Source organism: Epinephelus fuscoguttatus, linkage group LG9, assembly GCF_011397635.1.
Source record: "Epinephelus fuscoguttatus linkage group LG9, E.fuscoguttatus.final_Chr_v1".
Lineage (NCBI taxonomy): Eukaryota > Metazoa > Chordata > Actinopteri > Perciformes > Serranidae > Epinephelus > Epinephelus fuscoguttatus.
Genome location: NC_064760.1, coordinates 20,727,605 through 20,755,407, shown reverse-complemented (window position 1 = coordinate 20,755,407; position 27,803 = coordinate 20,727,605). Strand labels below are relative to the sequence as shown.

General features: G+C 41.8%; 3 protein-coding genes across 3 annotated transcripts; 2 read left to right on the top strand and 1 right to left on the bottom strand.

Moving 5' to 3' along the window:
- The first annotated feature begins 1,279 nt into the window (after positions 1 to 1,279).
- On the top strand, positions 1,280 to 12,019 carry zgc:195212 (DUF4554 domain-containing protein). Its single transcript, XM_049586504.1, has 15 exons — positions 1,280 to 1,293; positions 2,356 to 2,484; positions 2,687 to 2,810; positions 4,908 to 4,961; positions 5,038 to 5,159; positions 5,416 to 5,499; positions 5,583 to 5,638; positions 6,052 to 6,123; positions 6,591 to 6,786; positions 7,725 to 7,848; positions 10,118 to 10,264; positions 10,354 to 10,475; positions 11,042 to 11,152; positions 11,349 to 11,447; positions 11,542 to 12,019. Exons 1-15 carry the CDS (start codon positions 1,282 to 1,284, stop codon positions 11,590 to 11,592), a joined length of 1,503 nt encoding a protein of 500 aa, XP_049442461.1. The 5' UTR covers positions 1,280 to 1,281; the 3' UTR covers positions 11,593 to 12,019.
- A 74-nt stretch (positions 12,020 to 12,093) lies between these two features.
- pola2 (polymerase (DNA directed), alpha 2) lies at positions 12,094 to 19,796 on the top strand. Its single transcript, XM_049586502.1, has 18 exons — positions 12,094 to 12,438; positions 13,231 to 13,355; positions 13,513 to 13,601; positions 13,710 to 13,767; positions 13,895 to 14,004; positions 14,453 to 14,646; positions 14,862 to 14,950; positions 15,266 to 15,418; positions 15,764 to 15,826; positions 15,953 to 16,004; positions 16,515 to 16,633; positions 16,842 to 16,880; positions 17,103 to 17,176; positions 17,298 to 17,406; positions 18,450 to 18,556; positions 18,816 to 18,872; positions 18,963 to 19,089; positions 19,402 to 19,796. Exons 1-18 carry the CDS (start codon positions 12,354 to 12,356, stop codon positions 19,552 to 19,554), a joined length of 1,803 nt encoding a protein of 600 aa, XP_049442459.1. The 5' UTR covers positions 12,094 to 12,353; the 3' UTR covers positions 19,555 to 19,796.
- A 113-nt stretch (positions 19,797 to 19,909) lies between these two features.
- On the bottom strand, positions 19,910 to 26,992 carry LOC125895021 (protein starmaker-like). Its single transcript, XM_049586790.1, has 10 exons — positions 26,741 to 26,992; positions 25,593 to 25,735; positions 24,860 to 25,013; positions 24,674 to 24,757; positions 23,816 to 24,317; positions 23,546 to 23,681; positions 20,658 to 21,683; positions 20,421 to 20,582; positions 20,302 to 20,336; positions 19,910 to 20,209 (listed from the first exon to the last, which is right to left on the bottom strand). The coding sequence occupies exons 1-10, from the start codon at positions 26,990 to 26,992 to the stop codon at positions 20,112 to 20,114; spliced, it is 2,592 nt and encodes an 863-aa protein (XP_049442747.1). The 3' UTR covers positions 19,910 to 20,111.
- Positions 26,993 to 27,803: the final 811 nt, after the last annotated feature.

Below are 27,803 nucleotides of genomic sequence, written 5' to 3'. Positions count from 1 at the left end.
GAGACGTGGTTTAAAGCTCAAGAAAATGCTTGTGAGTGGATGTTCTCGTAAGAGTTTGTCCTTTTGTCCTACTAAAATTTGGTTTGGTTTAATGACAAGAAGAGGTGCATAATTCTGCGATTACACATACTCAGTATAGGAAAGATTCTGAGCACTCACAGCATTTTTTAGACCATATCTAGGAAGAACTAAAGTATAATAAATATGGATACATCTGATTGAATATGAAAGTATAAAGCAGTAGCATGTGTGCAGGGTTGTTTTTATTATTTCACAATAAAGGGTTTTTGGACCTAATGGGGTTTTTTCCCCAGTTTTTTAGACAGTTTTTATTTAATTTTATTTTATTCCAACTTTATTAAGAGCAGTGATTTATACAAAGTCAGACATCATAGCAATTGTAAAAAAAAGAAAAGAAAAGAATTGACAGACTGAAATGGACAAATATCAAAGATAAAACAAACAAGCAGAAACAAGCATTTAAGTAGGAGAAAAATGGCAACAAGAAAGCAGATTACAATGATAGGTGGTCAATATACTTTTCTTGTTATTCACATGTTAAAGCACACTTTGTATGGTGGAACAGTAGAAGCAGTAGGTGCACATCCATGCACCCCAAGAAATTTAAAAGAGGAGACTCTCTCCACACAGATGCCCTCTATCTGTAGTGGGGCAGGGTCAGGTCTCTTCCTCCTCCAGTCCATCACCATCTCCACGGTTTTGCTGGCATTCAGCAGGAGGTTATTCGCTGAGCACCAGGCTGCGAGCCTCTGGACCTCCTCCCTGTATACTGTCTCACCACCGCCAGAGATGAGGCCCACCACTGTTGTGTCGTCCGCGAATTTGACAATGGTGTTAGAGTGGTGGAGGGGGGCACAGTCATATGTGTATAGAGCATACAGGAAAGGGCTTAGCACACAGCCCTGAGGCGAACCTGTGCTCAGTGTCCGAGTGGTGGATGTTAGGGTCCCAAACCTCACTGTCTGTGGCCGGTCCATCAGGAAGCTGTTTATCCAATCACAGGTGAGGGGCGGGAATCCCAGGTCAGTTAGCTTCTGGAAGAGGATGTTCGGCAATATGGTGTTGAATGCCGAACTAAAATCAACAAACAGCATCCTGACATAGTTCCCCAACCCCTCTGTGTGGCCCACAGCAGTGTGGAGGACGGTGGCTATGGAATCTGCTGTTGACCTGTTTGCCTTATAGGCAAACTGGTGTTGGTCGAAGTTCTGGGGGAGGCAGGACTTGAGGTGGGGCAGGACGAGCCTCTCAAAGTACTTCATGACCACAGAGGTCAGTGCCACTGGTCTGTAGTCATTAAGGCTGCTTCTGGAGGCTTTCTTGGGCACAGGAACGATGGTGGCTGTTTTCAGGCACAATGGAACAGTGGCCTGTTTCAGGGAGATGTTAAAGATCCTTGTTAGGGCCCCTGACAGCTGGTCAGCGCAGGTCTTCAGTACTTGGGTCCATGTCATTGGTTCGACAGCCCATTGGTTCGACATCCCATTAGTCCGACTGTCCGCGGTGCTGAACGGCTCGCGGCGGGCGTATGGTGTGCTGCGACCGGCTTGAGGCGGAGCAGGCTCACGGCTTATATGTTTGTCACTTTCTTTTTCATTTTAACCCACACCATGATCTTTTCCTGACCCTAACCAAGTGGTTTTTGTGCCTAAACTTATAACCAGACCTTAACCACAGGGCATCAAGATGATTTCGGAACGGACTTCGGAACAGTGAGTTTAATATGGTCGGAACAATGGGATGTCGAACCAATGGGCAGTTCCGCGGTACTTTGCCCAGTACCCCATCTGGGCCTGCTGCTTTGTGTTCGTTCACAGCTCTCAGAACCCTTCATGCTGTTGATGATCATGCAAATTCAATGAATTAACAACTTTCAAAAAAAAAAAAAAAAAAAATACCATCTCTGAATTTGAACTTTACAGAGTGACCAGTGTTTCTAAAAACATATGTTCCCAATGTGTCCAAAACTGAACAGACTGAACAAACAGATCAGGTTCATTGTTGCAAAATCTGTATTGTTCATCTAAGTCAGCAAATCTTGACACCATTACATTAGAGGGGAAGAAGTTGTGCAAGAAACATTAACAAAGTTTGGCTTTTGGAGTTTATGGGTTTATGACCTCAGCATTTTGAAATTCCTGACTATGGTCCTGTGCTGCTTTCAGGAACTCTATAACAATGGGAAACGTCATGGTAAATTCTACAAATGTGTTGTTGATTTATCTACTGTATTGTCCTCGTTTTACTTGTAAGGTATTACCAGTTATTTTACAGATTTAACATCTCTGCTGGCTGTTATTTAAAGTGTGTAGAAATTTGTATATTGTTTGACAGGGAGATATACTGTGCCTACATGAGTGGGCCAGGCACGCGCGCAATCTAACCACCAGCGCGTGCTACTCAGCGCGTGCCTGGCAGTTAAACTGCTTCAGTCAGCTAAAGATGCTCAAAGAAATACAGCAGGTAATGTAAATTAGAGTTGTTCTAGCTAGAAACATAAAGTTTATATGGTTAAAATATTGTCTTATTGACAGTTTGTCTCTACTCGTCATTATTGATAAAATAAGAACTGGTTATCAAAGGGTTGAAGCTAGCTAGCTAACAGGTTATAGTTTAAGCTAGCATTAGCTAAAGTAAGAGTTCGTGTTTTTAATTATGACTGCAGGTGTTGCGGTTGGTCATGCTTTTTGGTAAGCACAGACAACACCCTTGCTTTAAGACTACAGGAGGACTTTTGGTGCTTTTGTGGACTGAAACAGAAGCGTCTGTTCAAAGTACAAACTGCACTGGTAAGTTTAAAACCACCACATCATGGTCTCATAATCTGAACTGCCTCATGAGTATGAACTACCAGTGGCATTTAAGTGCCTAACAGTGGGGTACCCCATTTTGTCAAATAGAAGTATCAAATTTGAGGCCAAGTGTGCTTGAGCAGCAATTCTAACAGGAATATAGTATACATTTGATTACCACTATTTAAATTTACTTGTAAAATATAGTTAAATAACTGTTAAGTGGAAAAAAGGCATTAAAACACTGATACATTGAGCTGCCTTATTCACAAGCACCTGTATACTACCAGGTTGTAGATAGTTGCAACTGTCATAGGTGGAAGAAGTATTAAAACCCTCTACTTTAGTCAGTATAGAAATGCCACAGTAAAACAAATATTAAAAGTAAAAGTCCTGAATTCAAAAAGGATTGGAAATTAGCGCCAGCCACCAGCCATATTCTGGTAAAATATGAAAATGGCTGCTGGATTTACTTCACTCACCAGCCTACAAAACAATGTTAATCTGTTGAGTTGCTGGTAGATTTTGTAGACCACCAGCCACAGTGGCAGATGGTTTATTTTGGTTCAGAAGTTCATTTCCAACCCTTTTCAAAATGTTACTGAAGTTAAAGTAGAGAAGCATTATCAGCAAAATGTACTTAGAGTATCAAAAGTAAAAGTACTCAGTATGCAGAATGGCTTTAGGAGTGTTAGTGCTCTTAGTCTTTGTTAGTATGTCTACATGTGTGTGCAGTAATTGGTGAGTAAAGGGGGGAAATGTGTTATATTAATTTAGAATATTACATTATTCTGTGTTTATCTTAAAGAAATACATGTAAGAATATTTTATGTTGTAGTTCATCAATGTTTTATTATGAGTTCAGTAACTATAAGTGTTAGGGATTCACAATGTTGGATTTTTTGCCAATATCCAATATGCCAGTATGTAACAACTCATTTGACTGACAGAACTAACGGTTCTGATATTGATATATCAACTTTTTCCCTCCCTTAATTAAGTGATCATCAAGTCTCTTCTGTAGTGAAATTAATGTTATATTATACATGCATACTTTTATTGTGATGGCCCACTAGCAGAGACATGAAATACAGTGCTTTTCAATGTATGTAATATTCATACATTGTGCAAAGTAGGAGAAAGCATGTTGGCCAGTTCTTTTAGTTTATTTTAAAATCGATATTGGCCAATCCCAATGATGTACCAATATTATCATGCATACCTTATAAGTGTCAAATAAATGTAGTGGAGTAAGAAGTACAATATTTGCCTCTGAGATGTAGTGGAGCAGAAGTATTAAGTAGCATTATATACTCAAGTAAAGAACAAGAATATTGAAATTGTACTTGAGTAAATGTACTCCGTTACATTCCACCACTTGCAATAGCAGTGTCATACATTTTAGGCTGTTTCAATAAAAATAGCAAACACTGGTAAACAACAAAAGCTAACACTGGTAACCATCAATATGGAAAGGATACAGATATCCATCCAGTACGAAAACAGAACAGATCACCACAATAAAATAATTTTAAAAAATGAATTAGTCACAGGGCGGCACGGTGGTGTGGTGGTTAGCACTCTCGCCTCACAGCAAGAGGGTTGCCGGTTCGATCCCGGGCGTGGGAGCCCTTCTGTGCTGAGTTTGCATGTTCTCCCCGTGTCAGCGTGGGTTCTCTCCGGGCACTCCGGCTTCCTCCCACAGTCCAAAGACATGCAGATTGGGGACTAGGTTAATTGGTAACTCTAAATTGTCCATAGGTGTGAATGTGAGCATGAACGGTTGTTTGTCTCTATGTGTCAGCCCTGCGATAGTCTGGCGACCTGTCCAGGGTGTACCTTGCCTCTCGCCTGATGTACCTGGGATAGGCTCCAGCCCCCCCGCGACCCTCAAGAGGATGAAGCGGTTAGAAGATGAATGAATGAATTAGTCACACCAGTAGGCATTTATTTTGACTAATTTCAGCTCGCACTTGATTGCTTGAAAAACCTAGGTTATAGATAAAAAGGGAAGTGACAGCAGCTGTGATTTCTAGGATATAAAGCATGCAATGTACAGAAAGTGTTTTAACAGTGTTCGCATCTGTGGTGCAGTTGCAGCTGCTGGTCCCTGGTGTACAGGGATTAAAATGAAAGCACTCCAACCTGGTATGTACACACACACTTGATATGTACACAACTCTTAAGCTTTTATACACTTCATCACCGTCTTTTACTACATTAGTCCTCAGAGACTTGAAGGAGAGCATGTTCCCCTCTTCATGGCCGTGTCCTTTGCCTGACCCTGAAGAGCTGGGTGCCTTCACCGACCTGTATGGTTCCCTCAAAATACTCCTGTCTTTTCAGGTACAAACAATAGTCTCCTGCACTATAAGGACTAATATTAGAGCCTGAGTATTTTCTTTTTATTAAGCACAAGATATTTGGGTGGAATCACTTTACTGATTGTAGTAGCTGGACAAAGCTTACTCAGATGTCAATGATTAATGCTACACTTTTAGTTTAGTATATTTCCTTCTACTTCCAATGTGATTACTGATAGATGATCACGGTGAGCCTGTGGATGACATATAATCTCTGTCTATATCTTTGCATTACACAGATGAAAGATGAAAGACTTTTCAGTCCAGAGTGGTGCGCTCGTATAGAAACGTTCTTACATGCGTTCAGTTTGGCTAACGCTAAGGTAGGATCTGTTTCCCTCTGACATGTACCTACAGGATAGTGGTAAATTAAGTAGCAAAATTTGACTGCCCTTTATTTCCACAGATCAAAATCCAACTTAAATTCAAATTCAGTCAGCAGATCTTTCAGCGAGACTTTAGGTATGACTACCAGCTTTCCAGTTTAAGCTCAAAGATTTACTTTTCTTGGAGGTCAAGCACATTTCTCATCTGTTGGATTATTTCATGATGAAACTCTTTTGCTTAACTAAGTTGTGTTTTTGGATTATGTTTAGCTTCTGTATACATTTGACACACTCAATGTATTGGTTAATTCATTCACTCTGTATTACACAGAACTGATCTATTTTGTCTCGTAAAGTGTGTATTACAAATTTACTTAAAAATAAAAAGTGATCATTTCCCTCACAGCAATAGATCTGATTTTACTAGTGGCTGTTTGTGGCTTTATGAGTTACAACATAATAACAAACACAAAAACTTAATACTCTAGCCAGGCCTCTTCTGCCTTCTGTTTTTATGATGTGCTAACATCATCGTTCATATTCCTGCAGAGTGAAGATGACGAGTAAAGTTTCATGGGCAAACCAACCAGCACTGATCTTGGATGTCACCTCTAGTGCAAGGTCAGTAATGTTGTTTTTGATATTATTTAAGGTGTGGTTGTTTGTGTGGATCAGTGTTGTCTCAATTCTCTTAGTAGCAGATGTGTAAACAAAATAATCTTTTCCTCATCTATTAATGCAACACAAAGATGTTGAAAATAAATGTACAGGTGTTTAGCACCTCCAAATCTGTTGAGGTGGTTGGGCATCTGATCAGGATGCGTCCTGGGCACCTCCAGCTGGTAGGAGGCCCCAGGGCAGACCCAGAACACACTGGAGGGATTACATATCTCATCTGGCCTGGGAATGCCTTGAGGTCCCCCAGGAGGAAGGGGAAAGCGTTGCTGGGGAGAGGGACGTGGTGCTTTGCTCGGCCTGCTGCCCCCGCGACCTGGCCCCGGATAAGGAGATGAAAACAGATGGATGGATGGATGGAGGTATGTTCACTGTTGTTTATAGAAAGTGATTTTGTCTTCTTGGGTTCAAAGGCCTCCAGAGTGTGTGAAGAAAGGATGCTGGTGTCAGGGAGGACACCCTGTCCTCGGAGGCAGATTGCCACTCAGCATCCCACCTGAAGTCATGGACCAGGGCCTGTTCGGGGAGCTCAGCATCCAGCTTGTTACACTCCTGAGCCCCTGTGTGCTGCAGTACCCTAATCTGGCAACACAGCTTACTCACATTCAGATATCCTTTGCTGATTTTATGTTTTATTTTAAGTTTGTGTGTGGTTTTCATGGACAGGACCTCTAGGCGTGGCCGAGTTATTTTTATAGATGGTTTGGTTCAGCCAGACCATCATTTCCAGTGCGCACTGGGATGGTTTGTATTGTGGAGGCAGATGGGAAGGTCAGCACCTCCAATCTGAGGCCATGGCGCTGTGCTGGAAAATGGTGCATTGCTCCCACACTGGAAGTGAGTTCACTGAGTTCAAGTACTTTTAACAACTAAAACTTCACTCTCCACATGAGAGGCCATAAAAAGTACAATTAGAATAATGCATTTGTAATTTACAATATAAGTATTATAATACAATTTCACAGTACACAGAAGAGAGTATTGTCGTCAACAATACATCGTCAACAGTCTTACCAGGGTTGTGTTGTGTTGAAAAGAACTAGCTTGAAAGACATGTTGTCCGACCACATTTGTAATCAACAGTGTTAATAGTTGTTCCAAACAGCTAAACACGAATGCCCAGGGAAAAGCTGTTTGTCATAGAGAGGGCGGAGACGCAGTGTTGTTTAGATATGGGGATGACGGTGCACATTCTCAGTCAGTCTCTCCTGGAAGGCGTTCATAGGGTTGCACTTGGTTGTTCACATAAAACTAAAATAGTTGTATGTAAAAAAGGGAGCTACGGTTAAAAACCACCTTACTCTCTTACTCCGCAGTCCGCACAGCCAGCCAGTCATGACATAAAATGGGTGTGACTGTTGGTTCAGAAAGTTACAAACCAAACCGCAATCTACAAACGGAAACCTCAAGGTCATAAGCTTTAATGATCAAAACAATGAAATCAGACATCTTGGGCGGAAATCAGTATAACTGCTGCTCCTTTGTGTTGACTTAGTTGTTCGGGCATCTGATTTGGATTAGTCTTCCTTGACTTCACATGTGTCTAGGTGTTGGTATGCGGCCCCAGTAATGTCCCTTTCACAGGGCCCTCCACCTTCTTCCAGAACCTCCCTTCTCATTTGGACTGTCAGGAACTTGGCCTGCACGGTCTTCACTGCTTGTCCTCCAAAGGTAGACAACAGTCACTGATAAGAACAAAACATACTGATGGCCAGTTTAGGTCATTTCCTAGAGGAACTGTGAGAACCTTTTCTCCTTAACAGGGTAAAAATAAAAGCCCCGGACAGTTCATCCTGTCTTAAAAGGCAGAATTTCGGAAACATTTTATGAGGCCTGAAATGAACCAGACTAATTTCAACCACCTGGGTTTATTTATTAGAGAATGAGCACGCAGCCCTGGCCTGCAGCTGCCTATAAAAACTTTAATGGATCACAGAGGCCCCTGATTTGAATTATATGAATGAAACCACACCGAACAATAGAAGTAGAAGAAGAACACACACACAGAATACAATAACAAAAACCTCAGAGTGACACGGAGAAAAGGCTCCAACGCTGCAATTTTGGGCTTCAGCAGTGAAATGATTGTCATTGCATGACTTAAATTTGTCTCCTGTGAATTCATTCACATGCAACTAATCTTCTTTAGTGTCTTATTGTTATTGCGTACAGTTAGTTATGATGCAAGAGGTGTTGTGAAGTCACTGTGCAAAACATTCTCACAGAGATTTTGGGGTGGAGAAAGGGTTTACAACGTGTTAAAGTTCGACACTGGACGCTCCTCTCTTTTACCAGAAATCAGTGTTAATATTGGTCATATTTTCCTTGGACTGTGATGTCACCCCGACTTTAACTAAGTGGGTGTAGCTGCCAACATTTTATCATGCCTTATAAAGAAATACTTTATGTGTGTACTGCTGTGGATGACAGTGTCAGCAAAACTTATTTTAGTCACCCAAAAGAAGAACTTGTTAAAAAAAAAAACACATTTAAAATTGATGCCATATATAGAATATTTTTACCACTTTACCTTGCCATCAGACTTCCCTTTCTGACGGGGAGCTGGAGCCATTATCTATGCTCTCTTCAAAGCCACCAGATTCCTTTGGCAAAAACGGAAATTTTACCTTGCAGAGCACACTGCCTGCTGGTCTACCGCTTTCTCAATCGGTTAGTTTGTTTGTGTTATTGTGTGACTTTGGTGTTTTAAAGGGTTAGTTCAGATTCACCAAAGACACCCAATAACACAAACTAAGTAAGTGATTGAGGCAGTGGTAAAACAGTAGCTCCTGTGTTCTGCAAGGTTAAATTACTATTACTGTCAAAGGAGTTTGGTGGCTTTGAAGAGAGCATAGACGGATATAAGAGTTTGAAAAAGTGGAAAAGTTTAATATTAAAAAAGAGGAGAAAGTCTAAAATTTTGCAGGGGTGATCAACATTAGTGTTTTATCTGATATGTTTTTTAAAAAAGACTATCCAGGCGACATAACACCTCCTTTCCAAAATTAATTTTTCAACTGCAGACACAACCATAATTCTTAGGAGCATTTTCTTTGTACCTACAAATACGGTTTGGAAATGGTTCTCGTGACAATGATTGAATGTACTTGACAACCAGGTGGTTGGTCTTCATTGAAAAACACCATCTACTCCTTGTGTGTCCAGACAGTCAGCCTTTCTAAATGTAATTCTGCCTTCTTCAATGTTTAATCTAGGCCTTAATTTAGTCCTGCAGTAACTAGAGATTTTCTGTCGGGCAGGCGGTGAAGTTAATTAAAGACGAGGCTAAAGCTAGGATTATTCTAAAACATGTGTGAGTGAGCTGATTAGGTCTAAATTGGTTCAGTGGGAAGGGACACTTTGTCTGGAATGTAGCTTAATCATCCGTTAATAATCTTGGTATTACTTAAAAAATGGCTGATTTCCATAGCTGATTTCTCAGAAACTGCCCTTGCATAATAAGCGTTTCATGTCCTTGTAGATTAAACAATGAATCACAACCACGAGTAAAACCACAGGCATCGGAAATCACAAGCAGCTTACTCATTCACAGTACAGAATGTAAACAGAAAAAGGAGCCATAACACAGTCTGCACTGGTATTTTGAGAGAAGAGGATCCATACCTCAGAATTGTTGTTGTTTTACACCCAAGAAAAGATTTTGTAAACATCTGTTAGCTTGTTAAACTAAAGGGAACTCAGGTTTTAAAGCTAGAGCTGTAAAACCAAATGTAACAATTAGTTGCTCAACCCCAAGGTGCGTCTTCCATTACCCTGATATTACGCACATGTTGGGATTGTTGATCCCCACAGCTGTACCAGTGTAGACCTGCAGTGTGTTTATCATTTAGACTGAATATCGTCACTAATGATCATGTTTTCCTCCCATATTCTCTCATTTTTTTACTCCGCAAAACATGTTGTAACATCCTCTCTGCAGATCTTGTGCACAGCGGAGGCACTGTGTACACAGTAGAGCAAGAAAACAGTGAGGACCCAGAGCAAGAAGCAGTGCAGCAGGGTCTCCTGCTTTTCCTGTCCCTGCAGCACAGTGACCCCTTCACCTGCCAGCTCTCTGATATGATGGGTGAGAGACAGCTGCATGTCTAATCACAATGCACTGCACTAAAGTTGGTCTTTCTCATTTTTTTTTCTGTGTCTTTGATCCTCCCACAGCCACAGAGGTGCTGATAGAGCGCTACCTGGAGGATATTCTGAGCAACAACAGGCGGGCAGTCACATCAGCCGTGCAGACCGAGCTGCAGAACACGCTGAAAGCCCAAAATTACAGAAAAAAGGCAAGTCTGACACACACATACACACTGGAGATGAAAGTTTTTTTTTAATCACTCTTTAATGTTAATTTTATAATTTACATTTTTATATTATTGGTGTTAGTAGCATTAGGTAGTTAATAATGAATTATTAATTTAATTTAATTTAACAATTTTAAAAGTTGATTATATATTTTATAGAATAGTACATTAAATATAACTAAATATCTTTGGGTCATGGACAAAACAAGACATTTGAGGATGTCATATTGAGCTTTGGGAAACACTGATTGACATTTTTCACCATTTTCTGACATTTTATAAACCAAATAATGAAATGATAAAACAAGAAAATAATCAACAGTGAGAATAATTATCAGCTGCAGCCCTAAAGATGTTACACATTTGCACGTTGGGCTGTTGTTGAATTTGAAGATGTCACCTCTGGGCTTTGGGAGATTTTAATGGTCATTGTCCATTATTTTCTGACATTTTATAAATCAAACGATTAATCAGTTAATTGGAAAAAATAATCAGTATGTTAATGAAAATATCTTAATGGGCCTAATAGTGTATGTTTGGCTGTTAAGGACCAGGAGAAGCTGCGTTCATCTGCTGAGGTGATTCTCAGTTCGTCCATCAGTATTGTGAGCTGCAGCAGTAACATGGACTTCAGAAACGCCTGTCTGAACAGGATGAAGGTGTGAAAAGATATAGTTATAGTCCCTGCAGATACAGTTCATTCTAAAATAAAAGAGTCATTCACTTCAACAACTCTCATAATTTAACACTGGCAAAGATGTTATGTGCGACACTGTAAACACACTTATATACATGTATGCGTGTTGATCGTGTGACAGAAGTCAGATGTGCATCCATAATGTATGTGTTTGTCAGGTGCGTGACACTCACAACCTGTCAGCCTCCCTCCGTGAATCACTGAGGAGGGTGACATCATGGAAATTCACTCCCAGGGGCAGGTGCTACTCAGCCCAGGTGAGTGGGATGTTTGTTGTTCACTGACACCAACCGGTTACTATAGCAACACCTCAATAATCCTCAATTTTACACCGCGTCATTACTTTCACAGGTGGAAGAACATCCTGAGAGCGATGATGAGCCCACAAGAACAGAAATCTGAGCGTGTCCTTGTTTGTCTTGGAAGAGTTTATGGAAGGCTGTGAAGTAGAATATTTTTGCAGTTTAAAGTAGGGCAGCAGTGCATGTTGTAAATGTGCTGGTGATAAAGATATCTATTTAACCTTTAATTGAACAAATACACAGTTCTTGTCAACGTTTGGGTGTGACACCAGATGTTTCCTTAAGACAGTTATAAAATAGAAAAAGTTTAAAAAGCGATTTATATTAGTTAAATTTGCCTTAAACCCTTAAATAAAAACAAATAAACACCTTTATTATTTAATATTAAATATTGCATCATTTAGTAATAGTTCATACTATTGTTTGTGGCTGTACAACAAGTTAAGCAAGGATAACCAGTCTGGTTTAACATATTTTCGACAGGTCTGAGGGCTGACACTAAATAAACATTCTCATGGTGACCACAAGATGGCGGTAGAAGCTTTTATTTTTGTAGCGCTGCTCACTTCCGCTTACTATTGTTTTGAGATGTGACGTATGTCCGGCCGCCAACACCGGCAGCACTTTTTCGCGGTAAAATCATAAACTGAAATGTGCATCTGATGTCGATTGGAGCTACTCTGCACGCTAACGTGTAGCTAACAGCTGTAGCTAGCATTTAGCACCCGCTTTGTGGAGAGGATTAGCTTGTCGTTGTTGCTATGAAGTGAAAGCATAGCTAACGTTAGCATCGAGACCTACTGAAGTTTTATCATCTACATTTTTGCATTGATTAACAACGAAGGTAGACAACTCAAAACAATGACTCAAGTAAACGGAGAAAGCCTAAAATCAGAGCTGGAAGTGTTCGACATATCCTGCCAAGATGACGCCATCCTCGATAAGAGTAAGTAGCTAACACCCGCTAATGTCTGCAAATTAAGCCAAGAGCAACAGCAGCCACCCAAATGGTCAACAGTGTGTAACGTGACACTACTGTACTGGTACATGCTATGTATAGTGTCTGATTTTTAACGCTGTTGATGAGGTTTCATGTTATTAAGTAGGCATTTATGTTCTTTTGTCTTGCTCATTTGCCTAACAGCGATCTTGACAGTGACTGCAGGTGGACACATCTGCCACATTTATATAACACTGATGTTCATTAGTGTGTGTTGTTTGTGATAAATGAAATAAGTAAAAGGATTATATTCATTTGATTCAAACTATTTTATGTGCATCATAAGCATCTGTAATCATCATTCATATGTTTGATTTAAATGTACTTATATCAGAGTGATAGTGCCCCCACTGCTGATATACAGTATTATTTTCAGTTGTAACTGTACAGTATTTATTGTCATCTTATTATTAAGTGACAACTTCTGCTTAACAGAGAATACCTTATAGCTCTGTACACTGTCAGCCCTTTAATGACATGTAGCAGACAACAGATTAAAGACTTGAAAAGGGATAGCAACACACTAATGGTGCACACTATAAATTTGCACATAACTGACAATAACTAGCATAAACCATCATGTTCTGAGCAGACAAACCATAGACAATAACAAAGATGACATTTGCATTATGAAGCAGAAAACAGCACACTTAACAGCAACCACAAACTACTCAGTCTAATCACTACATCCCATTTTTAAAAGCTCTTCCTTTCCTTTATATCTCCTCTGTCCCTCAGTGGTGGAGCAGTGTATTTGTAACAGGATCCAGGCGGATGAGATGGTGCTGGAGTGGGTGGCCTACAGCACCACAAAAAATGGACTAAAACTCTCTATGGACACCCTGGAACAATTTGAACATGAGGTAACAAGATCCTAAACTGATGTTTTGTCACATGTCATATATGGATTGTGTTACTGATATTGCTGCTGCGAACTTGGGTCTTTGTTAGTTGAAAGTTGTCCTCACTGTCACAAACGGCACCAATTTTGTATTCACAGCGAGTTCATTGTCTTTGCAGGTGTTAAATAAGAAGAATAAATCCAAACAAAGCTTCAGGAAAGAAGAGACTCATAACAGAACCAGAGATATCCACACATTACAGGACCTGTATCCTTGACAGTGAAGTCTTCATGCTTGTCTATCTGGATTTATCTGTTGTCTTTAATGAGTGTGGGTAATGCTATTGTGTCACAGTCCTTGACATTATTTGTTCAGAATGAAAGTAGAGGAAGAGGAGGAGAATCTACTGGATGCTTACTCTACTCCTGCTAAGGTAAGCCAACACCAGTAACTTCATGTAGTGTTTATGTAGCGATATATGCCTTTGAAGCTAAATAAACTATGTGTGACTCACTTGTGTGCTCAACCCTGAATGTGTGTGTGCGTGTGTGCGCGCATAGGGCTCTCAGAAGCGAGCACTGACCACTCCTGAACACCCTCATTCAAAAAGAACTGCAGCTCTGCTGGCCAGCCCGGGCCTGCTGCTGTCACCTGCCAGCTTCTCTCCCAGGTACTCAACAACACAGACAAACACTCAGTTGAATCCACACAAGGTCATAGTGCTCCTGCACTTGGTGTTTGGCTAGTGTTAACAAGCAATATACAGGATTATTTAATCTCAGTTTATCTTAAAATCACAAAGCTTGTGTGAGGATGTATTGTGTTTCAAAGTGTAATTTTTTTTGATTAGTTGAATTACAAAGTTACAAATACTCAACCAAGCATGGATGAAGTCTATACTTTTTTAAAGAAAATTTAAACATAACTTTTGGGGCATTTTCACCTTTATTTTATGACCTGCAGCAAAGGTCCCGAGGCTGGAATTAAACCTGGGATGACCCAATGTCCTGTAAACACTTTGCTACCAAGGCACTTGAACTTTTTACCAATAGACTGAATCACTTGTTAAGATGGACATTAGCTGTACTTTGACACTTATTCCCTTCTCTCTTTGGAAGTGCAACGCCATCCCAGAAGTACAGCCAGCGAGGAGGAAAAGGGGAGGTGGTGGTTACATTCGGAGCCGTGCAGGGCACCCGCTGGGCAGGCAGGAAGGGCGCAGGCGTCCAGCTGGAGCTGCTGGAAGGGCCTGAAGACTCTCTCCAGTGCAGCTACAAGTACATGTTTCAGAGGCTGCGCGATGTTCGAAATGGTGAGAGACAAAAACGTAAAAGAGCCGTGAATTCATAAAACTACTTTGGAGGGAAGATTCCTTTAGTTTTAAATCTCCACATGGCATAACTCTGACATTCATACATTTCTCTTGAATTTTAAATGAAACTGTGCACACCCGTCACAGATAAATAGAAACAGTTTATATTACTACATATTGTTTGAAGTTGAACAGTGTGCGTCTGTTTTCCCCAGTGTTAACAGAGAAGATAGAGGAGCTTGGTGACAGCCTGAAGTCTCACTTCAACATCGAAGAGTTCTCCCCCGTCTCTCTGCCTGCTCAGGTACAGCAGTGTGTTACTGCTGCCAAAAACCTGTAAAATCGTAGAAACCTAAAATGTGATTTGCAAATGTTCTGGTAACTTTATGGATATCTTAATCTGAGTTCAGACCAAAGATTGGCATGATGAGTTGCAACTTGCAATATATGCAATATTATACATGTTTATCTTGATTATCAATATAACTTTACCATGTGCCCCACATTTTTTTATGAGCTGATTTAAACCAGATACAGTTTATAGTTATTGAATATATGTGTATAATTAAGTGTTGCCTGACTGCTCACTTTGGTGTGTTTTACATCTCTCCACCTTTAGGACAGTATAACAGTGCTGGGTCAGATTTGCTGTGACAGTAATGGCAAACTGAATGCACAGTCGGTTCTGCTGGAGGCAGGACCAGAGCAGGGCGGTCAGCAAGTGCCTGTTGACCTATCAGAGCTTAAAGACTACTCCCTGTTTCCTGGTCAGGTAAGCCAAAGGACACTTCTCATTAAGCAGATTAAGCTACAGATGGATTTTACACCCAACTGTGCAGCTTTCTGCCACTGTCTGCCTTGTATTCTGCCACTGAAATCTACAGTAGAGTGCATACTGATTGCAGGGTTAATGCATGCACAAAGCGGTGGTCACTCCTTTTCCTGTGCACTGAGTTGTGTGTAGCAGGATACATGACCACCAAGAGTAACAGAGCATGCCAAGGACCTGGGTAGCAGACTCACCCAGTGTCTGACCGAGAACTCTGACAACCAGTTGCCACATAAGAATAAAAAACTGTCCACCTACAGTGTATGAAACTCTGTTGTCTTCTCTCAGGTGGTGGTGATGGAGGGGATGAACACGACCGGAAGAAAAATGATGGCGTCGAAACTCTATGAGGTCAGCTATACCTTTACAAAGCAATATTAACTTGAGATATTGTCCACAACTTTAGCAGTTCTGATTACTTTAACTTTTAGAACTGGGGCCTGTTTGTATCTTCTGTTAAAAGTCTTCTTTTTTTAGGGAGTTCCTCTTCCTTTCTACACTTCTGAGGTGAAAATGGAAACGGATGAAGGTAAGTGATGTTTGTTGATAAAATCTGTAACATTTTCTGTAAATCTAATGATTAGATTAATAAATATACATCCTTTAAGGAAAAATCTGCCATCTTTTATGTGGACAGCCAGCCAGTGTTGGTAGTAGTCTGTTGACCTGGATATTCAGTCATATTTATTCAAGCTAGAATAGACAGCTGAAGAAATGCAGCAGAGAGCAACTGAGGCTGCAGCTGTTGCTGCATTTGCCACACAAGAGGATATGGCTGGTGGGGACCATCCAGAACATGCAATGCATCCTGGTACATGTAGGCATGACACGGATATTCGAGAGAACTTAGCTTTCCCTGTCAATATAGCACACACTGAGGAATTTATTGCTTCAATTATCTACATTTACCATCAACAATAACTTGTCCTTTTCAGCTTTCAACCTCAATATCAGGAGTGACTGCAGTCTGCTGGTGTTAAAGTTAGTTTCTCTCTGTCATGTAAACTGCATCCACACTCATCATATGATGTGATTGCAGAGCCAATAAATGTACTGGTGGCATGCGGGCCGTACACTCCCTCTGACAGCCTGAACTTTGACCCTCTGCTGGACCTAATCAGTGTCATTGTCAGAGATCGTCCTGATGTCTGCCTGCTGGTAAAGTCACTTTCTTTTATTTATTTATTTATCCTTGCTGTATCACAAACAGCAGTTATTCCACATACAGGTGGATAAACACATCTCACAAGATGCACAAAATGCTCGTATCTGTTCCTCTGTCACAGTTTAGTATCTCACACAAACACAGTTGTCACATGACTGCGTGTTATGTGTAGGTTTTCTAATTCTCCACTCTCTTCTTCAGCTGGGCCCATTTGTGGATTCCAAACATGAACAAATTGAGGTACGTTTGACAGTGGACAGTTTGTGTGTTTATCCTAAAATACCCACTGCTCCTAGATCTAATGTTTTGCATTGTAAAACAGTCTAATTTGAATTTATGTCATCAATACATGGCAATGGGAATTTCCCTTTGTTCAATACCATCATTACCTGTGTCCAGCTCCTCCACTCATGTTGGTTGATGTATGTGACTATAACAATCTCCGCCTGTTGTTTGAAATAGAAGGCCCAGGTGACCGAGACGTTTGAGGCCATTTTCTCAAGATGCATCGAGAGCATTGTGGATGGCACCAGAAGGTTTGTCTCATAATTCCCTGAACTGTTTCTGCTATTTAATCTTCAAGACTGCCATTTTTGTCATGGCATCTTGTAAGCAGAAGCCTTTACCATAATGAAGCCTAATGTTTTCTTCATCCAGTGTTGGCTGCCGCCTGGTGTTTGTGCCCTCTCAGAGAGACATCCACCATCATTTCATCTACCCACAGCCTCCCTTCACGCTGCCAAACCTCGGCAAGGACCAGGCCCAGGTTAGACACACGAAGACCTGACTATATAATTGTACATGTTCATTATATAAATGTTTATTGCTGATGAGCACATGCAACAGGCTTGTGAGAAATTATGGCAAACCTCATTTTAATAGGAGAATTTTAAAGTTCAGATTTAGGGAGTTGTTAGTCTTACTGTGCGTTCACACCAAACGCGATGGACGCGATGTCCACGCCCGTAACGCGAGTATCGCGTTGCTTGATCACAAATGTCACCTTTTTGATCATCGCTTCAATCGCGATGACGCAACCCTCCTCCTGCAATTTTCTTCACCTCCCGCTATTTTCTCGTCAGCCATGGCTGAGTTAACTACCGTAGCTGCTCTTTATCTGTGGTGGACATCTGATTTGGATTGGAGACCCAAACGCCGCCATGTCTGGGTTCACAATATCCTCCAGAAACGCACGCAGCTGGGTGAATATCATCACCTCCTGCAAGAGCTGCATCTGGAAATATTCACAACTTACCAAGAAGCTGCACCTCCTCGCTGACCTTCTTCCAGGCCATTTCTTTTCTATTATGGTCCCGGTAAAAAGGTGACGTTGTGTCATATAGCTCGGTGTAACCACACACAGCCACAATGATTCTTTCCTCCATTTTTTGAAATGTGCGTCTGACGTAACTACGTCGGTGACGTGGTTGGATATCAACGCTGATTGGATGTCGTGGCAGAGCGTCACACGATGTCGCTTGAAAAGTTCAAATTTTTCAACTTCAAGCGACACACGCGATGAGGCAATGGACACGTCATCGCTTCATCGCGTCGCTCTTATCGCCTGAAACGCATCGCCCAAAGCGACATCGCGTCATTTACGTTGATTTTGAATGGAAACTTGTGGCGTTCATCGTGTCCATCGCATTTGGTGTGAACGCACAGTTAAAATAGGTCAAGTAGCAGCCCCCTTTTTCAGGCGTCTAATGAAGAAGATTAAAGCAGAGGAACTCAGAGAACTCGCCCAGTGATGGCAAAATCAATGTCAACTTATTCGTCTTACATTGCATTTCTCTTCATACTCTGCAGCGTGTCACCCTCGTCCCTGACCCCTGCACCCTGCTGATTGATGGTGTGACCTTTGGCGTGACGTCCACTGACATCTTGTTCCACATGGGCGCAGAGGAGATCAGCTAGTGAGGAAGATTTCTAATTTTCACATCTTCATCCAGCAATTGCATTCAGTTAGAAATGACAGGAAAACATGTTGAACTGAAAACTTTTACGTAGTTTTGTGACATTGCTCACATGACCGTCCTCTCAGCCACACTTGAATTTCTATGGGAGTTAATTTAAAGTTCAGAAGCAGCGATTGCATTATTGTTATTATTATTATATATTTCAATGGATGGCATCACTGTACAGTCTTGAAATTGAAAATGTATTGTGTTGCAGCGGCACTGGATCAGACAGATTTTCCCGCATACTGAAACACATGCTGACCCAGAGGAGGTAGGAGTCCTGATAGAGCTCTGTTGTTATCTCTATTTTGAAGATGCCCTTCTATTAACAGAATGGCATGTTTGGGTTTTTTACCTCCAGTTACTACCCTCTGTATCCACCTGTGGAGGAGGTGAACATGGACTACGAGAAGTTCCAGAGCTTCGGTCAGATGCCGCTGACCCCTGACGTCCTCATTGTTCCCTCTGAGCTGCGCTACTTTGTTAAGGTACAAGATCTCCTGTTTCTGTTAATGCAGTTAATGGATGTATAAAGAGAACATGATACAGCATTGAAAGCGGGGACTCCTTCATTCCTATGAACGTTGCTCAGTGGTAAATAAAGCCAAAAATGTTTGACTTCTTTATATAAAATTACCGGGATCTTCCACATCATAGGGCCAATGGAGTAAGCGCACTAGAGACTTTAATGGGTCAAGCTTTACTTTCATTTGTCTGGAAAAAAACACTTCAAATGGGCATGGTCTTTTTGCATTATTTTATACATTATGTATTTTAAAATGTCCTCTCCCTGTCATCAGGACGTGGTCGGCTGTGTATGCGTCAATCCTGGACGGCTGACCAAAGGCCAGGTGGGCGGGACCTATGGCAGGATGCTCATTCAGCGCAGCACTGCATCAGAGGATGGACAGAGAGTGAGCCCCTGTTTGGCTGCTCAGGTGGTGAAAATCTGAGAGGAAATTAAGACTTTGAATGCTCATCACCAGAAATGAGCCAGATGAACAGGAACAGTGTGCTTTGCTCTCCAGGCACGCTGATGTAAGATATGTTAAAATAAAAACACAAACACAACAATTCACTGTAATGTTTCAACCGTCGTGCCCTTTGGTTTATTTTTATATGACAAACATGTCTGTGGTGGAATATAAAACACAGCAGCAATAACAATCTCTTCAATAAACCGTCACTCTTTGTACTCGCAGCTCCCAGAGTGCAGTTTGTCAGAGGATTGTATTTGTGTCTGTGCTTCTGATCAAAGGTAAAAGAAAGCTGCTTTGTAGTTTAACTTGTAGTCCAAATAAATAAAAGAAACAACTGTTTGATATGTATATAATGTAGTTTAATGCAGTGGAGTTATTCTAGGCAAGAGTTTTTTTTTTTTTTTTGACAGATATCTCTAATCAAATAAAACAATCAAATCTAGCATTGACTTAACATAAGTAGTTTTTTATACTCTAAATTCTGAGATAGTGTTTTGTCCTTTCGGTTTCAGCAGTTAAGACAAACACATTTAGCCATAGAAGTCGTCAAACTCATCAGAGTCACTTTGGTGGTCAGACTTTGATTTGTCCGGCTTCACTTGAAAAGCCATCACGTTGTCACAGACGGCTGGAAAACAAATTAAACAGAGAGCAGCTTCAAGACCTTCTTTTTGTTTGTATCTATCCATCCTTTAACAGTTAAGACAGACGATACTGTACCTTTGGATTCCTCGTTGGCTTTCAGGTCCTTTTCTCTGAAAATGTGTAAAAAAAAAAAAAAAGTTAGATTTATATTTCATGATGTATTTTTCTGTCAGAAAAGTAAAAACAGAACTCACTCTTTCCTCTGTGATTGTTCTTGAGGTGCGAGGAGATGCTCGACATCATCCTCATCACTGCCCTCGTTTGAGTCATCGGAGGAGGAGGCTGTTTTACTCCCCTCCTCATCCTCTTCATCATCTTCACGTGCCTCCTCTTGGATGATGTGCATCTTTTTAGATCTAGAAACAACAGATTGAATGAAGGTCAGGTGCTGCTTTTGTGATTTAGATCTTTTAAGTCTTTCATTATCTTACTTGTTCTGTGGTAAGATGATACTGTCGTCTGAATCTTCTTCATCCTCTGGTTCTGCTCCATCTCTCTGCTCCTCTTTCTCCTCCCCCGCTCCTTCCTCTCCTTCATCTGATTCTCCTTCCTCCATCTTGTCCTCATCTCCTTCACTCTCATCCTCGTCCACCTCTTCATCCTGAGAAGATGCTGAACCCTTCTTTCCGTTCTCACTGTCTTCATTCTTCAACCTGTCTGACTGTTCTTCTTCACCATCATCTTTCTCCGACGACGACTCCTCCTCAGCCTCATCCTCTGCTCCGGCCTCCTCGTCTTCCTCTGATGTACTCTTTCCTTCAGAAGCTTCGTCATCATCCTCCACTCCTCCTCTCTCCTCTTGCTCTTCATCCGTGTGACTGTTCTCTTTCTCTTCAGCGTCACCACCATCACATCCGTCCCCCAGATCTTTCTCATGCTCCTCATCTTCTTCCTCTGTTGTATTCTTTCCCTCAGAAGCCTCATCATCATCTTCCACTCCTCTCTCCTCTTGCTTTTCATCTGTCTCACTGTTCTCTTTTTCTTCACCGTCATCATCTTTTCCATCTTCCAGATCTTCCTCATGCCCCTCTTCTTCCTCATCCTTTTCCACCACACTGCCTTGCTCAGAGCTGCTACTCTCCTGCTTTTCCATTTCTTCTCCATGTTCAATCTTTATACTAACACTTCCTGAGTCCTCCTCCCTCTGGGATCCAGACTCCTCTCCGCAGCTCTCTGATTTGTCATCAGGACTTTGATCCCCCACTTTTTTACTCTTGGATTGCTCCACTGGACTCCCCAGCTCCTCACTAGTTGATGGACTACTTGAGTCATCTCCCTTGCTCTTGGTCCTTTCCTTCGTCACCTTCTCAGCACTCGGTGATCCCACAGCAAGCCCCCCACTTCTCCTCGTCCTCCTGCTAGAACTGGTTCTTATTTTCACTGATGAGCTGTCACTTTCTGAGCTTTGGGCCACTGTGACCGCAGCAACCATGATGGCACAGGAAGTCCCAGATGACCTGAAATGAGGAATTGATGAAAAATAAAATGGTACAGAACAAGATAGGGTTGTGTATAAGTTGGGTTATATGGACCTTCAGGGTCACCCAAAGAGTTAAAGGATAAAAAAAATCACTTCCTCTATTTTCCTTTTCTTTAAATTATGAAATACTGCTTAATTTTACTTTAATGTAAGAACTATTCAAAGGAAAGTTGAGGTGTGCTGTGCTCAAATTCTATGCTTTCCTTTGTGTGTATTATAATTTATAACTAATATACATTTTTGGAGAAAGGGCTTATTTTTGGATGACCACTTGAAGCAGCTGTATTTCTATTTAAGTATTAACGGGACAGTTCACCCCAAAGTCATATATTTTCCATCTCACCTGTAATTCTATTTATCAAAAAATTGTTTTGGTGTGAACTGCTGAGAGTTGGAGATTCAGTAAAAGAAAATAGTTCCTACATGAAACTGCTCACAACAAGGTCTGCAGATTATCTTGAGTAATAAAGTCATGATTTCTGGAAAGAGACATTGCTGGTTTTCAATTTTTTATTTTTTGGTGCTTTGAGCACCACAAGCTGAGTGCCATCTAGTTCCATTATATTAGAGAGAAGGCAGACATCTCTATGGCCAATATGTCCAACACTCAGCAACTCGCACCAAAACAATCTAGACTAATAAATAGCACTAAAGAAGAAGATATACTTTATTAATCCCTGAGGGTAAAACTAGATTTTTTTTATTCTTGTCATATACACACAGGCCTGAAATACACACACACAAACAGGACCTATACATGCATTAAATGGAGAGATGTCAGAATGAGGGAGCGCTGCCTTGGACAGGTGCCCCAAGCAATTGGGGGTTCAGTGCTTTGCTCAAGGGCACCATGGCAGTGCCCAGGAGGTGAACTGGCACCTCTCCAGCTACCAGTCCTCGCCCCATATTTGGTCCTTAGAGGGACTAAAGTGACCCTTCGGTTCTGAAGCCAAGTTCCAATGGACTGAACCACTGCCACCCCAAAGGTAAGGTAAAGGTTCCTCTAAAGGTTTTTGATTTGGGGTGAACTGTCCCTTTAAAGTTTTGTAATTATGGTTAAATTAACCTTTTCAAAATCACTTTGGAGGTAGTTGTTGTGCAACATTGTCTGACTTTGTGTACGGTTACCAGCTGGTCTTCAGTGTATTGTTATCAGGGCGTAGCACCAAATTCTGGGCCTAAACAGTCTCTGTGAGCCCCTCACCCTTAGTCTTTTGATTCATGTCTCTCACAAACACCTTTTGAAATCTATTTTACAAAGTCTGTTTGCTGTCTTTCCCTCTTTTCTTGATTTTACTTCCTTTGGGAAAGCTATAAGCAGTCACTCACTCGGCTATAGCTGATTTAAAGGATGAACCCTAGTGCAGGGTGGACTAAACCATTTTACTCCTTTAACGGGTGAGGGGGGCCTCGGAGAGCTTTCACTGTTTTTTTTATAGACAGTTCAGGCTTGAAGCTTATTTATTCAGCCAATTTTAATTATTTTTTGGCAGTAATTACTTAGAAATAACAAAAAAACTGCAAATGAAACCAAACTTTTAATTCCAGGGTTTTGGATCAAAAGGTCCCAATTTCCCCCACTACGACACCCCCGTTTATGATTAAATCAAACTGCTAACAACTCAAATGTTCAACTTGTGACAATCCAGAAGAGTTAGGAGCCACCAACACAGTTTTACATCTTACAAAGACAGAAGGTATGTAGGTAAGTAAATTGGGTGGAGCGGACAAGCAGGTTGGGTGAGGACCTTATTGAATAGTGAAAGGCTGGTGCGGTATGTAAAGATTAGGCAAATTGTTTGTAACAAATACCAGATGGATCTCTTGAATATCACTTACTGCTGAGAGTTGCACCTTTCTACGTCTGAGGAGGAATGCTGTGATCCTCCTCTCTTCTCCCTCCTCTTCTCTCTGCTCGCCTGACTGGACTCCCTGCTGCTCTCACTGCTCTCTGCATGGCCACCTGACAGACGAACTAGACACCATACATACATACATACATACACACACAACAAAAATTACAACCCACGTCAGAGGTGAAGTCATATCTACTGAGGAAAAATAAGCTTACACACACTGACGTTAAACTTATCGTATTTTCTTCCCCACCTGGTTTGATGTCCAGCTCCTGGGACAGATGACTGCTCCTGCTGCTGCCACTTCTCTCCCTCTTTGAGCTCGGTGCCCTGCTTGCACCTGCCTCCTCTCCCACCACCTGCGCCACCCTCATCTCAGGAGGGGGCTCCTCCGTGTAGAGCTGGCCCCACAGAGCCTCGGAGCCTGAAGGAATCCCAACTGCACCAGCTGCACCACCACCACCAGCAGCAGCTGCACCAACAGTCCAGGACCAAGGGTAGTCGGAGTGGGAAGCCCAGCCTGGTGGATCCTGCCTGGGTCTGGGGTGATGATGAGTGGGTGTGGAGGTGAGAGGGTAGGGCTGGAATGGGTGAGGTGGTGGGAGAAAAGATGGGACATGAAAGGAGCTCTGAGGTTGATAGGGCGCTCTGATGGGAAACCTAGCTGTCTGGGATTGAGGGTGGATCTGCCAGTGAGGCTGCATGTAGGGGAGGTGAGGAGTGCTGTAGTCTGAGTGTCTGTTTTGGCTGTAGTGCTGTGGAGGCGCAGACATTTTTTGTGGCATTGTGGACGCACCTGCAACCAAAGATGCGTATTAGATAGTCTGGAATGTCTAGAACCCACCATTAAAACTGAGGGAGGAGGACAAACCTTGTGAAGGTAAAGGTCGATCTGCAGAGGACTCGGTCACTCGTTCCTCTGTGCTCTTTAGACATGACTGCAGATAATCCTCCATCCTCTGTCAAAGAAACATTTGCACATCATCTAATTTGCAACTGTTGTTAGGGTTGAATTTATATAAATATCTTTCCAGTGTCAATTTTTTAAACTTTGATAGCTCTACTAAAAGGACATAACCTGCTCTATGTGTTGGCCACAAACCGCTCTTACCTTCTTCTGAGCAGTCTGTGTTTTCTCCTTGAGTTGCTGCTTCCAGCGGGGGGAGCTCTCCTCCAGGTACCTCTCATATTCCATCTGCAGGGGGCCAAAGGTCAAGAAGAAGGTTCAGCGCCAGAGCTTCACAGAGGCAGAGGTAAAATACAGAAGTGAGTGTTAGTTGTGTTTATGTCTGTGCACCCGAATAGTTTTCATGGCCGCAGTGAGGGTTATCATCTCTCTCAGAGTGTCCTGTGCCTCCTCAAACTGCTGCAGCAGCTGCCTGTTGTGTTGTTTGGCTGTCAGCTCTCGCTCCTTTAGCTCCTGCCAGCGCTGCTGCAGATGCATTGCCCTGCTGCAGGAAACAGAGTCAGATTTGAGATATATACACCAACATACACAGTGAGGGACAGTGTCTTTTGTCTGTGCACTTACAGCTGTTGATGACTGTGAGGAGTTGAAAGGTCAGCTTGCAACATCACTGGCCTGTTGATGCTGTGACAGGAAGAGACATTAGAGTGCATTATTATGCGGCATCATAGTAACCTGTGTATCGCACTCCTGCTTGCTGATCCACATCTGCTGGAAGGTGGACAGAGAGGCCAGGATGGAGCCTCCGATCCCGACAGAGTATTTACACTCTTGGGGCAACAATTTTTACCTTTATGGCAGATGGGGCCAGGGGTGTGATCTTCTGCATCCTGTCAGCGATGCCAGGGTACATGGATCTACATAGACTACTGTAAACTAGACTATATAAAAATCTATAAATGTTATAGGACTACACTATGGGCTCTCTCTGTATTACCTTACTGTACAAATATCTGTAGCAGTTCAACAGTATTGTGGTCATTTTTGTATGGAAAGATATTAACTAAATGCATTTTGAAGAAAGAAAAAAAATGCCAAACCCCCATGACTTCCTCTCCCTGACCTCACAGCAGCACTCAAAGGTCTTACCTCTTTTTTATCCGGTGCTCTCTTTGTCTTGTCAAAGTGTTCCTCTCTGTGCCGGTCAGATGTCCAAGAGATGGCAAATTCTCCATCGGGGCAGCCATGACTGCAGGCGTTCACTGACTGCAGAGATTATCAGGGATTAAGGTCTGAGCTTTGGGGGAGGGACAAAAGACATGCTGCGAGGTCACACATGGGCTCGATGATGGTTAATAACTAGTGAGAGTTGTTTTATACCACCAAATGAAACATCCACTTACATATGGGTCTGAATGCCTTTTAATATTCTACTTTTTTGCAATATATTGAAAACGAAGTTCTATTCAGTTTCTGATATTCAGAGATGTGCAGCAGCAAACTGTCACCTCAGGAAAAAACATACAAAAAACCAGACATGCACTTTACATACACATCTGAGCGCTCTATTAAGGCCTCTATGCTATTAAGCGTGAACACATTTTTATAATGAAACATGTATCCTGTTTTAATCATATGCATCCATCTTAGCAAGCTACTCTTCAACTACACATACTGATGAATCATATACTCATGTAAGTGTTGGTAATAATTAGGTGTGGGCAGTGTTGTGGGAGATGGAGAATTCAAGGGGCTATGAAGGACCTGAAGTGGACACCTCTGCCAGTTAGAAAATTGTATTCACTTTCACATGAGAAATTAGTTTAGACAGACAACTCACATATTAAAAAAATTATTTAATTATTCTTGCCACCAAAACTGGGGACAGAAACATGCCAGAAATTATATGTTTTCAGGGGATATGTTTGAACCATTTCTTTAGGCACAAAGTGTAAAAAATATAAATCTTTAAAATACACCAACTTGGTGCTCCTGGATACATCTTCAGTGATGTAACCTGGGGTCATTGGGTTTTTCGGGTCTTTCAACAATCAGGCACCCTCTCCCATACGACCCAGCCGGGTTTGATCAAGCCCCCACTTGTGTCCAGGTAGCTCTACCCCACTCATGGCTCTCCTCTCCTGATCCACAGCCACCTCGATGCCACCTCTGCTGCCTTGGTGGCCAACTTGATGGCTCCTACTGGCTCCTGTGATGCCCAGCATCTTATAGACCCTAGAGGGACTGGCCTATGAACCCTCTGCATCCTACCTCGATGGGCTCACACCTTGCTCGCCACCCATTGCTTCGGCATTCCTCCACCAGCTCGGTGTACTTGGCCCTCTTCCTCTCACTGGCCTCCTCAATGCAGTCCTCCCAAGGCACAGTGAGTTCCAAGAGGATGACCTGCTCGGAGGCTTCAGAGATCAGCACTAGGTCTGGCCTTAGCGATGTTATGGTGACAGTTTCTGGGAACTTCAGCTGCCTCCCCAGATCAACTTTCAGCTCCCAGTCTTGTACCATTGCTAACAGGCCGGAGGAGGTGGTCCGGGCAGCTGCTGTAGGCTTCTTCCCAACTCTGGCGGAAGTGATGGTGTTTTTCACTGGGCGGAGGCACTTGCAGTGGCTGATACCACTGCAGATGGTATCCGCTATGGCCTTCAGGACTTGGTCATGGCACCAGCGGTAGCGCCCTTCACCCAGGGCTTTCGAACAGCAGCTGAGGATGTGCTCTAGAATTAATTTAAAAAAAAAAAATTAAAAAAAAGACTCAATTCTAATTTTTAATTATTCTGGCACCAATACAGGGAACAGGAGCATGCCAATTATTACATATTTTCAGGAAATATGTTTGCACCAACCTTTTTAAGCACAAATATGTAATAAATAAATAATTAAATAAAATAACTTGATACTAATATTTAATTATTCTTGGCACCAATACAGGGAACAGAAACATGACAGAAATTAGAAGTTTTTTGGAGGTATGTTTGGACCAACCTTTTTTCAGCACAAATATGTATTAAAATAAAATAAAATAGAAAAAAGACAGATGGAAACAAGCCATAAAATAAAATAAAAAGACTTAATACTAATATTTAATTATTCTTAGGACCAATACAGGGAACAGGAACAAGCCAGAAATTATGTTTTCAGGGGATGTGTTTGCAACAACTTTTTTAGGCACAAAATGTTAAGGTGAATAAAATAAAAAGACTTAATACTAATATTTAATTATTTTGGGACCAATATAGGAACAGGCCAAAAATGAGAAGTGTTTATGAGGTGTGTTTGGACCAACCTTTTTCAGCAAAATATGTAAAGATAAAATGAA

Bases quoted from the DNA above. Each gene is read 5' to 3' on its own strand.
- zgc:195212 (XM_049586504.1), top strand. The intron at 2,485-2,686 runs GTAATGTAAATT...TTATGACTGCAG, and splicing joins TGCTCAAAGAAATACAGCAG to GTGTTGCGGTTGGTCATGCT. The intron at 10,476-11,041 runs GCAAGTCTGACA...TTGGCTGTTAAG, and splicing joins CCCAAAATTACAGAAAAAAG to GACCAGGAGAAGCTGCGTTC.
- pola2 (XM_049586502.1), top strand. From the start codon at position 12,354: ATGACTCAAGTAAACGGAGAAAGCCTAAAATCAGAGCTGGAAGTGTTC. The intron at 14,951-15,265 runs GTACAGCAGTGT...CTCCACCTTTAG, and splicing joins CCGTCTCTCTGCCTGCTCAG to GACAGTATAACAGTGCTGGG. The intron at 16,634-16,841 runs GTAAAGTCACTT...TCTCTTCTTCAG, and splicing joins GTCCTGATGTCTGCCTGCTG to CTGGGCCCATTTGTGGATTC.
- LOC125895021 (XM_049586790.1), bottom strand. From the start codon at position 26,992: ATGGTACAAGACTGGGAGCTGAAAGTTGATCTGGGGAGGCAGCTGAAG. The intron at 23,682-23,815 runs GTGGGGAAGAAA...TATGGTGTCTAG, and splicing joins GGAGCTGGACATCAAACCAG to TTCGTCTGTCAGGTGGCCAT. The intron at 21,684-23,545 runs GTAAGTGATATT...TCCTCATTTCAG, and splicing joins GAAAGGTGCAACTCTCAGCA to GTCATCTGGGACTTCCTGTG.